Source organism: Mercenaria mercenaria, chromosome 5, assembly GCF_021730395.1.
Source record: "Mercenaria mercenaria strain notata chromosome 5, MADL_Memer_1, whole genome shotgun sequence".
NCBI classification, from domain to species: Eukaryota; Metazoa; Mollusca; class Bivalvia; order Venerida; family Veneridae; genus Mercenaria; species Mercenaria mercenaria.
Genome location: NC_069365.1, coordinates 34,865,474 through 34,878,039, shown reverse-complemented (window position 1 = coordinate 34,878,039; position 12,566 = coordinate 34,865,474). Strand labels below are relative to the sequence as shown.

The window sequence follows — 12,566 nt, the reverse complement described above, 5'->3', positions numbered from 1 at the left end:
GCAAGTTTGTATCTCTTTTAATAATAAGACCTTTGAATGTAAACTGTAAAGGATAAATGATACTTCACTGGTTATTAGCACACAGTGGTCACGCACATGCTGTGAGGACACACTAAAGAACCAATGAGTAACTACAGAACATTTTACTTTTTTTGGTTAATTAGGGGATGGTTGAAGGTCTGGTCAGGGGTGTGTAATTGTGTTGTTGCACTCTGTATATTGTCTCATAACCACCTATAACTACATTTAAAGTTTCAAGTCAAGACCTTGGTTTCAAGATATGGTCCTGACACAAAATATGACAGATTTGACATGTGAGCTCAATTTGTGACCTTAACATTTGACCTACTATCCTGTTTCATGTGCTCTGCACATTGTCTCATTGCCACTTACCTATATTTCAAGGTTCAAGTCAAAACCTTGAATGAAATTAAGTTATGCTCCAGATAAGAAATATGACAGGCAAGATAGATGGACCGATGTACGAATGATCACTTAATACAGCTTGTTTTTCCAAAATAGACAGATAAAAGAATTACTACAGAATTTAAAAGAACTAAACTAAAATTCACTGAACAAAAAAAATATGTCAGTTATCCATTGGGAAGCTGCTGGTAACACATATTTAAGATCTGGATATAGAATTTTTATCATATATTTAAGATGTCAATCTCTCAGTTTACTTACCCTACAGCCATAACTTCTCCAGAGTTTCTATCTGTGATAAAATTGTTTGCTATTGTCTTAACAACTCCATCTATATTCTGCAACAAGAGATATTTACTTCAATTACAATCATAAGACTATTGCCCAGCAATAAAAGTCCCAGCCTGGAAGCTGCCATAAGAACCACATTTTTAATATTGAAATTTAATTGTTGCTTTTATGACTGTTGGCTGGACAGATAGATATATAAAGTGACAAAATAAAATAATTTGTATATTCAATATATTGCTTTCTATCTATGTCAAAGGTTTCATGAAAAAGTCTCTTGTACTTTTAAAGGTATGACAGAACCCACCATTTGTGTATAACAGATGGTCAGACAGACGGATAAATGGGGAAAATAAAACTTTGTAATTACTATGTTCTCCACATTGTTTTCCATCTATTTACAATATTTACCAAATTGCACAAAAAGATATCTTGTACTTCTTATGTTATTGCAGAATCAATTTTTCCTCATACTTTTGGACTATTTGTTTTCAAAGCACAATACATTTGTTGCCTTAGAATTAAAAGGTAGTGCATGTTCTCCTATCATAAATATTTGAGCCGTGCCATGGGAAAACCAACATAGTGGGTATGCGACCAGCATGGATCCAGACCAGCCTGCGCATCCGCGCAGTCTGGTCAGGATCCATGCTGTTCGCTAACAGTTTCTCCAATTCCAATAGGCTTTAAAAGCGAACAGCATGGATCCTGACCAGACTGCGCGGATGCGCAGGCTGGTCTGGATCCATGCTGGTCGCATACCCACTATGTTGGTTTTCTCATGGCACGGCTCATTTCATCATTCAAAATTGATATACATTTGCAAACCAACTGAACATCTTGTCTGGCAGATTGGAACCACCTCACAGCACTCTTATGAGGTTTCCACAGAATAAGTATGGTGGAATTTATCAACAAAGAGACTAAGTTTTATCAAAACTCTTATTCAAGCCTAAGACTAACAATGAGACACGGTAATCACTTGCTGTCTTACAGAATATATAGAGGATATTTGTATGTTTCAGTGTAAGACTGAAATATCTTTCCCAAGTGAACACCAGATGCAATATTTTCATGAGTGTCATCGCCATAAATGAAAATATAAAATATGGTGTTCATGAGTGAAAGGTATTTTGATCTTACATGTAAACCAAATATATATTTTTTATTTCATGTTTTGATTTAATTTCACCATTTTATAGTTTCTTACCAGTGAAACATATATTTGACATTTTTCCTGTGAAAATACCAGATATATTTCACTCAAATATTTTGATAATTCACTGAAAAACATGTAATAAAGTATGACATAAAATAAATAAACAAATAAAGTATCTTCAATGGCAATACTCACCTCTGGGGGAACTAATTCATGACAAGCCTGCGCAGCAAACAGCAACAGCCTTGTTACTTCTGCAGAACAAAATAATATTCTATCAATGTAAGGAACTTCAAATCCATTAAATACAGCTTTCTGTCAGGCAAAACAAGCAAAAGTGGTATCAGTAATAAACTTGACATTATGTCCATAAGATACTGGTGCCTGAACTTAACACTGTTCCATCATAAATCACCCGAGGGCAATGCAAGGCTAAGTTAGCTTACACATTATCTTGGTGAGAGGGCAGGAACAGAAATGAAAGAGTAAACTTTTTTTCTCTTTTTTTATGTGGTGGTAGTGGTTGGGAAAAGTTTAATCCCAAACAAAACCCCTATCTTCAATTTTACAAGCTAAACAACATTCCTGTAGTTTCAAGACTCTATGTCTCTTTATTATAATAAGTCACTTTTTGAGATTTTCACCACAAACTATAGTCCCTGTATGCATTTTTCTGACTTAGGGGCCATAATACTTATCTGGCTGAGTAAAATCATAAACAAAACCCAAGATGCACAACTGCACATGTTAAATAACCATTCTATTCTATAATGTTTCATGACACAAGCTCAAATGCTTTTCTGAGCTAGGTGCAATATAAACTTTTAGGTCCTTTTGATTAAGTCAAGGGTCACAACTCTTGTCTTACTCTGTAAAATCGCTAGTAAAACTAAAGGTACAGAACTTGCTGAATGACATCCTATGATTTCTGATGACTCTAGGTAAAATACTTTTTGAGATATGCATGACCTAAATTCAAATAGTTGGATAGATGGATGGCTGGATAAAGCCACAAAAAGATACATGTTCCAGTGATACATCAAAATCAATTGGTTCCTTTCCTTATTGAAATGTACAATTATATAAACAACAAAAAGTACTCTACCTAATAATACCATTAGAATAGAGATGCAGCACTCCAGTAATTATATATTTACTTATCAGATTTGCATAGAGAAATACGCACAAGTTCTGCTGTGAGAACAGAGCACGATTTCAGGAACACAACATGTAGCATTACTGCACATTTCTCCATACAAAGTTAACAGTATTTCTGTTGCATACACGTTTACATATACAAATGTTAAAGATTCTTTAACTGAATTTAATGTGAAAGAACCATTGTTAATGAACTTTCAAATGAGACAAAATACTTGAAAAATGTGACAAAACGCTTGAAAAATTGACCCTACACACCATAAATTAAAATATATTGAAAAATATTGACATCTAGAATTTAGTCCTACTGGAGTTATTATAGTACATACTGTAAACACTACTTACCTCTTTGATGTGGTTGTAAGAATCTCTGTATATAGGGATAGAAATTAAACAGGAACAACTGAAAAATAAAAACTTTAAAAATTTGGCTTTTGTTCAGAAAAAACAACAGCTCCACAAAGCTGGGCATTCTAATTCAGAGGGCGAGGAAGTGAAATTTAAAGAATTTTTTTTTGTGGCGTGTGTGTTGTATGTGGAATGTAATTAGGCAGTTGGTGGGGTTTGGGGGTTTTGTATGGTGGTGGTGGTGGAATATACAGGCACAAGACACTAAAAGTGATTTAAAAAAAAGATTTTTGGAGGTAGGGGGAGAGAATTAATGTGTGGGGGTGGTGGGAGGGTGGAAGTAATGTGGACTGCTGCACTCCTCAAAACAGAAGCCAAAAACAGGTACCCATTTACAATTGGTGTGAAAATCTCTAAAAATAGTAGAAAAAGTAAAAAAAACATTGAAAAACTTTAAAGAAGTTTGTTATCAACTTTTGTAAGGAAAAGCGTCTGATTGATCAAGATTTGTTACGTTTGTCACCCTATATCATCAACCCTCGAATGTTAATTCAAAGTGCGTTTTGGGTACAAAACGTTAATTCAAAGTGCTTTTGGGTACAAAAAATTATTCATAACTAGTGCGTTTAGGTACGAATCATTTAAATGGTTTCATTCCACAGTTTACACCCATATATTCATATTCAATCATTAAACATTTTAATTCACAAAGTATTAAAAAAATTCACAATTTTGAGAAAAAAGACGCTTATTTTTACAGTTTTTCTGGTATCGGACCCATTCACAATTAAAAAAAAAAAAATCACTGAATCTATGCAAAACAAACAACAGCAAATTTCTGAAAGTGTTTGCAAATCTGTATTTGAATTTAAGTAATTCATTTACTATACCATTCGACTTTATAATATAGATACTACCAGTGTAAATATAGAAATACTATTTCTTAATACCAGACCCTGCTTTTCAGTATTATTGTCCATTTTTCAATTTCACAAAGAAATTATACAGTATGAAACATGGAAATAGACAACTAACCAGTCCAGTGTTAAACAAGAGCTGTCACTAATGATGACATATGCCCCCCCGCAGCACCTTGACCTTTGACCTGGTGACCCCAACGTCATTAAGGGTCGTGTACTCAGTAAGTACTATCAGCATGTGAAGTTTGAAGGTCCTGGGTGCAGTGGTTCGTGAGTAAAGTGCCTTCATGCAAAAAGTTAACGTTGTGACGAACTAACGAACAAACGGTCGGACAGTTGAAAACTAATATGCCTCCCTTCGGGGGCATAAAAAAGTACATGCCTCTTTATACTGACTCGTTACAACTGCGAATATGACCGCATTCTGCATAGCTAACACAACAAAACAGAAAACTTCATACTAAGCTGTCAAATCGTTCACAGAACATACTACAATATGCAATACCTGGTGTATTCCAACAAGTCTAGATACAAAGTCTACCATCATCAGTTTCACCTCGAATCTTTCAGTTGTGGCTTCCAGCTGTCTGAACAACTTCTCACTTAAACCTGAAATAAGTTTATTAAATGAAAATGGAACACACTGGGAATGTTGGGGAAAAAGAACAAGAAAGAATTGTTGATAACAATTTGTGTCATATACTGAACTGCTTGTGAACAAACATATGCAGTGGTAATATTTGGTTCACAGTGAGACAGTTTCAACAATGCTATAGCACCACTTGCAACACTTTTTCTCATTTTGATGGCAGTCTGGTCAACTCCTCAAAACATGTTTTCTATAAAACACTTAGAAAGTAGAACGATATTTAATTAAATGTTTTGGTTCAATCAGTAATTAGAATATGGGCATTTGCAGGAGACAATTCTTTTACTTTGGCGCTCTCCATACTGTATCTATGCTGAAACTAGAAATTGTGCCCATAAGACAGGGATGCCCCCACATACTGTGCCATCCTCTTTATAGCAAAAACTATCAAAGGGCCATAACTGCAGTAAAAATAGTCACAGAAAAAAAAACTTGCTTTATGGTCATCTACACATCAAGCTTGTTTATCTATGAAAGTTTGAATCAAGTCAGGCTGATAGTGTGGGATGAGCTGGACGCAAGATTTCGGGACTGAAGGACGTATGGACAGCAGCAATGCTATATGCCCCCAATGTAAATGTGTGGGGGCATAAAAAACAGCAGTTATGCAAGGCAGAATACAAATTTAAGGTGGCACTGTATTAATGTATGCTGAAATATGAGCAGGTATACAACGTAGAATACAAGATAGATATATATATAAATATATATAAAATACTACAAATTACCTTGAGGATCATGTATCAAATGAAGAGCAGAAAAATTGAATGATTCAGCTTTTTTCTTCTTTTTCTTGTTTTTCTGAAATAATAAAAATTTTCTTCCATTCATATCACATCATGTAGATTGCTAAAAACACCTTTAATGTTTGTCAATACTGCATATAAGAAGTAATATTGACACCAAACAGTCTTTCATATATTAAAATGATTTAAATACAATAAAAACATAATGCAATTAAACTATACTTGTTTTCAGATAACAGTCTATACTTGTTTTCAGATAACAGTCATTTCTAGAAAACAGTGTTAACTAATAATGCTGTACTGTACTAAAAAGTAAATAAATTCTGAGTTACCACAGAATGTCTAATTTCACAATGGTTTTTCACAATCTTGACTCACTAATTTCAAAATTTCATTTTCTAGCTTTGTTTGTTTTTAGGTTTAAATGCTGTTTTTCAACAGTATTTCAGTTATGTAACTGCGGGCAGTTAACCTAAACAGTGTTCCTGGATTCTGTACCAGTACAAACCTGTTCTCCACAAGTAACTGCCAACTTCCCCACATTCATCAGAGGTGGAGGACTAATGATTTCAGACACAATGTTTTTTATCAAAGTGTCACAGAGAACATCCGCCAGGCCTGGGGATCAAACTCATGATCCTGCAATCCGTAGATCTGCGCTCTCCCTACTGAGCTAAGCAGGCGGGTTCATTTGCTTGCATTCAAACTCTTATACTGTAAGCAAATTTATAATTTTCAAAATATAGCTTCAGAGCAAGTTTTCATGCATCTAATAGACCTACCTTTAAATTTCCAAGGGCTCTATCAAGCTTCTTCTGACGTTTCTTTGTCTTTTTACCAACTCTATGTCCTGTAAGGAGCTCTTTAGCTGATTTTGTTTCCTCCTACAACAGTATGAAAAAATCAATACCTGTGACACATGGTCAGCAGTAGCCTAGTGGTTGAAGTGCTGAGTACATAAAATATTATAAGCTTAGTGTTTGTCCAAATGACACTAAAAAAATTATATAAAAGAACATGTTCATGGTACAAATATATATGTCATAGTATGTGTCAACTTTCGTATAATGATGGCTTCATTAAGTCCATGATATCATTAACTAGGAGTAAAAAATCTAATTGGATAAGAAAATTTAAGAATATAGGAGAATTTCCTATAGAAGTCAAGGGTTTGTTTTTTTAGACTATATATATCATGTCATATTTGAACAATCATAAATCTGATAATAGGTAACAAATCAAGTCAGGGTATAGGGCATTTTAAAGGATCTCTTCTTCCTGGAACAATGTCATGTATATCTGGTAATTCAAACATGACCTGACACCTTCCATTACAGTAAAATGTACTTTCTCAAGAAAGAATACACCTTCATTTGACTGCTGACATTAAATATGTCAAAATGGCAAGCTCACCTCCTCTTCACTATCACTGTCCTTCACCTCATCCTCATCTGTTCCGAGGAAAAATTTTAATGCTGCCACAAGAATCTGGGGAAAAATACACAAGATTACTGCTAAATCATTAATGTTCATGGGGACTAATTTTCATGGATTTTGAGTGACAATTAATCTATGAAATTCAATTAAAACTAGAGCTGCTTTGAAGAAAAGTGCATGTCTCCCACATCTGCCTAATCATCTGAATAGTAAGTTTGTCTTTATATACTGTTTACTCACAGAAAATATACCTTTGATAGTTGTAAGTTTTGGAGTAAGCGGCCTATGGGTAGGTTTTTTAGTAAGCGGCCTATCGGTAATTAAAGGGCCATAATTCCGAAGTGCCTGGGCCAATCTGGCTAGTTATTGAACTTGGCCGAGGACTTATTGGCAAACACATTTTGTTCAAGTTTGGTGAAGATCGGATGAGAAATGTTCGAATTAGAGTGTGGACAAGATTTGTGACAGACAGACACACAGAAAGGAGTAAATAAATATGACTGCCACCAGACAGTGGTGTATGAGACATACGGTAATAAAATCTCATTCATTTTGTTTTTAAAGGTTTAAATCCATGAATTCACACCCCCAGGAAATAACTATTTAGAAAATTTGTCTCTTTAAAATAATTTCGCAGTAAAAATCTTGAAGGCAAAAGGCAGTGAGATGGATTATATCCTACTTTCATACAATCATACGAAATATGATGACCCAATACCTACCTGAAAACTCTCAGTAGAAGGCAAACTTGGCTAACAGAGCAAGGACATAATTTTTTATGATTATCTTCAATCTTTCAATCAATAATACTTGTCCCTTTTATAATCCTAATAAAATTGTATTCCAAAGCAATGGCTCTTTTAAACTTATAGTGAAAAATACCTACAATTAACTTCAAACATTTGATATCACTTAAAAATTGCTTAATTAATTGGCTGTTTTATGAGCATTTTTCGAATGTTTTGTTCATGCTCTTAAATAATGATAATGATTATTTTGCGAAATAAAACAAATTCAGGTACCTTAGTAACTTTGGAGAAACAAGCTGTAGTAATGACATTCACAGTTTTGGCATCTTTCCAAATATTTCTTCTATACAACTCTATCATCACATCCTGCAACAAAGATTCATTTTTCATGAAGCCCGAGACAGTCCTGTAACATGCACTGGGATTTAAATCTTCAAGATAATGAAAATGTATACTGTTCACATCCCAATACTGTAAAACTGCACAATATTTATTGGTGCAATTAATTTTGTTTGGACACAAATGGGCAGATTTTAAAATTTAAGCAAAAACAGTTTGTTTACCAAAATTTAAGGATGAAACAGATTAGGAGTTTTTTTTATTTACTGAGATATTTTGTGGATTTACACTGCTATAAAATCCACATAATAAGTAGCCTGCAAACACTACTTTTATATCAGAAATAGAACTGGACATGATTGATTCTGCCTTTACATCCATGCAGTCTGATCATGATCTGCACTGTTCGCAATTCAGTCAGTATCTTTTTTGGTAAGCACCATTTTTAACAGTTAATGGTACTGTCCAAATTCGACGATGGACAAGTTCATTATAGAGAGTTTCCTACATATCTGTGATATGTCCCCTTTTTTTAATTATAAAGCGCCCTTGAACGTATATTTCATATGAAAAGGGTGCTCAACAAATCTGGTATAATAATAATAATAATTATAGAAATTTAGCAAGGTAAGGGTTATCAAGGTGCATTCATCCAGAATAAAAACCTGTATCATGATTAACTTTCCAACTCAGTGAGAATGTACAAGTATGAGAGCAATCACTTACCAATGACATTTTTGCAGCTACAGGATTATTGTCCTTCAGCATGGTGTACATAAAATTCTGCAGAGTCTACAACAAATCAAACATATACAGTATAATTTTTGTGTTGCATTTAGTTTATAATATAATATTAATTTATTTTTTTGGAGACTTGTGAAGCAAGTTCTAGAACTTATATTAATCACTCTCGTCACCTCATTCCTGAGGAAGCTCTACCACTAGGCTATAGAAGCAGTTAAAGTGTTTCGTTTAAGTTTATTTTCAACAGTAGATAACTTTACAAAGTCAACTGATTACTGGTATGCCAAATTTCCAGCATGTCTGTCCACAATTATCTTGTTCTCTAAAACAAACTGACACCATTCTATTCAATGATGAACTACAAATGACTGTAAATGCAATGTCTTAACCCTTATCATGCTGAACACAATTGATTCTGCCTTTGCGACCAGTGTAGATCATGATCAGCCTGCACATCTGTGCAGTCTGATCATGATCTGCATTGTTCGCCATTCAGTCAGTATCTTTTTGGTGAGCACCCCTATTAACAGTCAATGGTATTGTACAAATTGAAAGATGGACAAGTTCATTATCGAAATTTAGCAGGGTAAGATTTTCATGGAAGGAAATAGAAAGTCTCATCCCTTTTAAAGAATCTGACTACCAATGTTTTAAAAAACAACTGCAGATTATAAGTATTTTCATAGTTGGCAGGAAGTGGTCAAAATTTGTACCTTGTACTCTTTTTATTTGAAAATACATGTTGAACTGTTATTTTCATCAATTACACCCAGACCTTCATAATAAGAACCCTGTTTAAACAAAGTTTTGACTAGTAAAACATTTTCTAATCTGTCAATTTATTCAAGTAATTACCGGTATGAACATATATTTTTTTGTTATTTTTCTCTTATTAGCTGTATTTATCAAGTTCCACAACTCCCGCTGTACTTTTTAATCAAATACAGTAAACATTTACTTACTGTGTTGAGTTTAGCATTTTTGTGGTTTGTGTTGACATTTCTAATGTCGCTGACTATGTATGTATATAGCGTCTTCCGAAGCAGTTTGTCCTGGCACCGGAACATCTCAAAGAAAAGTTCTAGAACACTTGTCGCAGGAACAAGACCTTTATTTCTCAGCAGTATCAATGCTTTACATAATGTCTGTAATAATTATATTATCATTATCACACTGATTCAAATATCACTCTTTTCATGCATAAATACATGTTCAAAAGTGCTTTACAAAATAAATTCCGAAAGTAAAAACAATTTCAAATTCAGATAAAATAATTTCTGTGAAGTTTTTTCAAAATGGGACTTACAGTTTTTGACATGAAGACATTTTAAACATAAAGGGAGCTGCCGACAATGTTTTTAGACAAATCAGAATAATTTGGAAGACGGACATTTGCATGAGTTATCTTAAAGGCAGTTTCAGACAAGGAGATTTATTTGCACTGTATACATTTAAGGAAAACTGACCACATTCTCCGGCAACCATGTTTTGTTTGTTTTGACGAAATGGAACAATTTGAATATTCTTAGTACAGGGTCACTCAAGAATCATTTGTATGAAACTGTTTTAAAACTGGATCGGCAGTTTCTAACAAGAAGACCAGAGAAGCGATTTGGGTGATCAATATTGTACGAAGATTTTTTTTCTTTTTAATCCTATGTGCAATGAAGTGGAATGGTTTGAACAGAAGAGGACCACCCAAGGAACTAAGAAGCCATGTTTCATCAATTTCCACAATTGATCGCAACAGCTCACATTTAGCATGTTATGCTCTGGTTAGCTAGCTAAGAACCCCAGAAAAATGTGACTGTGGAAGAACTTGAGGCGGATGAGTGTATGGGTGCCAAGCCTTTGTCAATCCCAGAAAAAATATGACACGCACACTTTTACTTCAAGGACAGCATGTGTACAAAGTTTAAACCTCTACCTATAACAGCAGAGATAACTAGAGCTATCACTGAAGGTGATGAATGTACCCCCCCCCCCCCCTAACAAACACACACTACATTGCAATTTGACACATACAAGATTGCATAATTATGTGGACTGTATGTATATAGACTCTCTGTATATAGTTAAGTAACAAAAAACAAAGTCCCATAACTCTGCAAAATATTTTTCTGAAAGAACCTAACATGCACCATGCAAAAGTAAGGTTGGTACTGATCACTTGTGTGAAGTTTCATTAAATTGTGTGCAATGGTTCGGGAGATTAGGCATACACAAGATTGCATATGCAGACTCTATGTATATAGGATAATAACAAAAAACAAAGTCCCCTAACTCTGCAGAATATCATGCATTTCTACACTTCCATGGTGATCATGTGACTGTATAAAGTTTTACTGGAGTGATTTTATTTAACTTTGGAAGTATGTAAGGGGGTAAGGGCTGAAATTACCATTCTCATAGTCCTGTCTAGAGTTGAAGAGTGTCGTTGTAACACATCTCGCACATCCTGTGGAAAATCTTTCATTTCCTCTGGATAGCAATGGGCCACCTGAAAATAGCATCATACTTTCTGTAGCAAATTCTCTTGAATTTGTAAGGAAAAATATTTTAGTAGTTTACACATGAAAATATTTAGAAGTTTTGTTAGTTTCAATATATTCAGACTAACTTGAGAAACATTATAAATACTTTAGGGAACAGCTTAAAAATTACATGCAGTGTGGAATAATTCCATTGCTTTTCTTAGTTGGTTTTAAATCAGACAGGGAGTCATATTTTTATTTCAGAAATAACTCATTTCTACTCATTGCTAATATTTTCCCAATAAAGGCCAAACAAATTTATATGAAAAATTTCATATTTACAATGAAGATACCACTGAGACATATATTTCAGAAGTACACTGTATTCCCCTGTACAAAATAAACATCTCCATTTTTCCTCCTGTTATTTTAGTAACAAATAATAACATTAATTCATTAGAAGGTTAATTCTTTGCAATAACAACAAGGGAAATTGTAAAAACAAGAGGTCCAAATGGACCTAAGTCGCCCATCTGAAGAGGACTGTGACCATCTAACCAGGTTTGGTGGAAATCCTGTAAGCACTTCATTAAAAAAAGTCATTTAAAGTTTTTTTTCTACATTTTGCTGTGATGTCCCAAAAAAGAATAAACACTAGAACAAACTTCATGATACAAAGTTGTCTATTTTTTTTCTCTAATTTTTGCTCTGGTGTCTCCTAAAAGCGATCAAGCACAACTATTACAATGACATAACAGACCAATTCTGATGAAGATCCAGCCAGCAGTTCACTAGAAGAAATCATTTAAAGGCTTTTTTTTCTATTTTTAACTCAAGCAGCACCTAAAACACTAAACACCACCACTGAACAAATTTAGGAGAGGGTCTTACAATGATGCTACAAACCAAGTTTGATTGAAGATTCATCAAGGAGTTCATGAGAAGAAGTCATCTAAAGATATTTCAAGTTTTAGCTCTAAAGACCCTATAAAGGCCAAGTATCCCCATTTGAATAAAATTGGTAGGGGACCTACAATAATGCTAAAGACCAAGTTTGACAAAGATCCATCCAGTGATTCATCAGAAGTTGTTTAAAGGGATTCCTATTTTAGCTCAAGTGACCCTTATG

At 34.1% G+C, this 12,566-nt stretch overlaps 1 protein-coding gene across 5 annotated transcripts in view; it reads right to left on the bottom strand.

The window, feature by feature from the left end:
* Positions 1 to 12,566, bottom strand: part of LOC123556797 (protein SDA1 homolog) — a 33,849-nt gene that overhangs the window by 14,142 nt on the left and 7,141 nt on the right. For 4 of the 5 annotated variants that reach the window (XM_053543159.1, XM_053543155.1, XM_053543158.1 and 1 more), the window contains 11 exons: positions 11,365 to 11,463; positions 9,926 to 10,108; positions 8,946 to 9,011; positions 8,154 to 8,246; positions 7,108 to 7,182; positions 6,477 to 6,578; positions 5,677 to 5,749; positions 4,805 to 4,908; positions 3,377 to 3,434; positions 2,069 to 2,127; positions 688 to 764 (listed from right to left, as the gene is read on the bottom strand). In XM_053543159.1, coding sequence (XP_053399134.1) covers positions 688 to 764; positions 2,069 to 2,127; positions 3,377 to 3,434; positions 4,805 to 4,908; positions 5,677 to 5,749; positions 6,477 to 6,578; positions 7,108 to 7,182; positions 8,154 to 8,246; positions 8,946 to 9,011; positions 9,926 to 10,108; positions 11,365 to 11,439 — 965 coding nt within the window. In that variant the 5' untranslated portion in view covers positions 11,440 to 11,463. The remainder of the gene's footprint in view (positions 1 to 687; positions 765 to 2,068; positions 2,128 to 3,376; positions 3,435 to 4,804; positions 4,909 to 5,676; positions 5,750 to 6,476; positions 6,579 to 7,107; positions 7,183 to 8,153; positions 8,247 to 8,945; positions 9,012 to 9,925; positions 10,109 to 11,364; positions 11,464 to 12,566) is intronic. The other variant, XM_053543156.1, reaches the window with a different exon arrangement.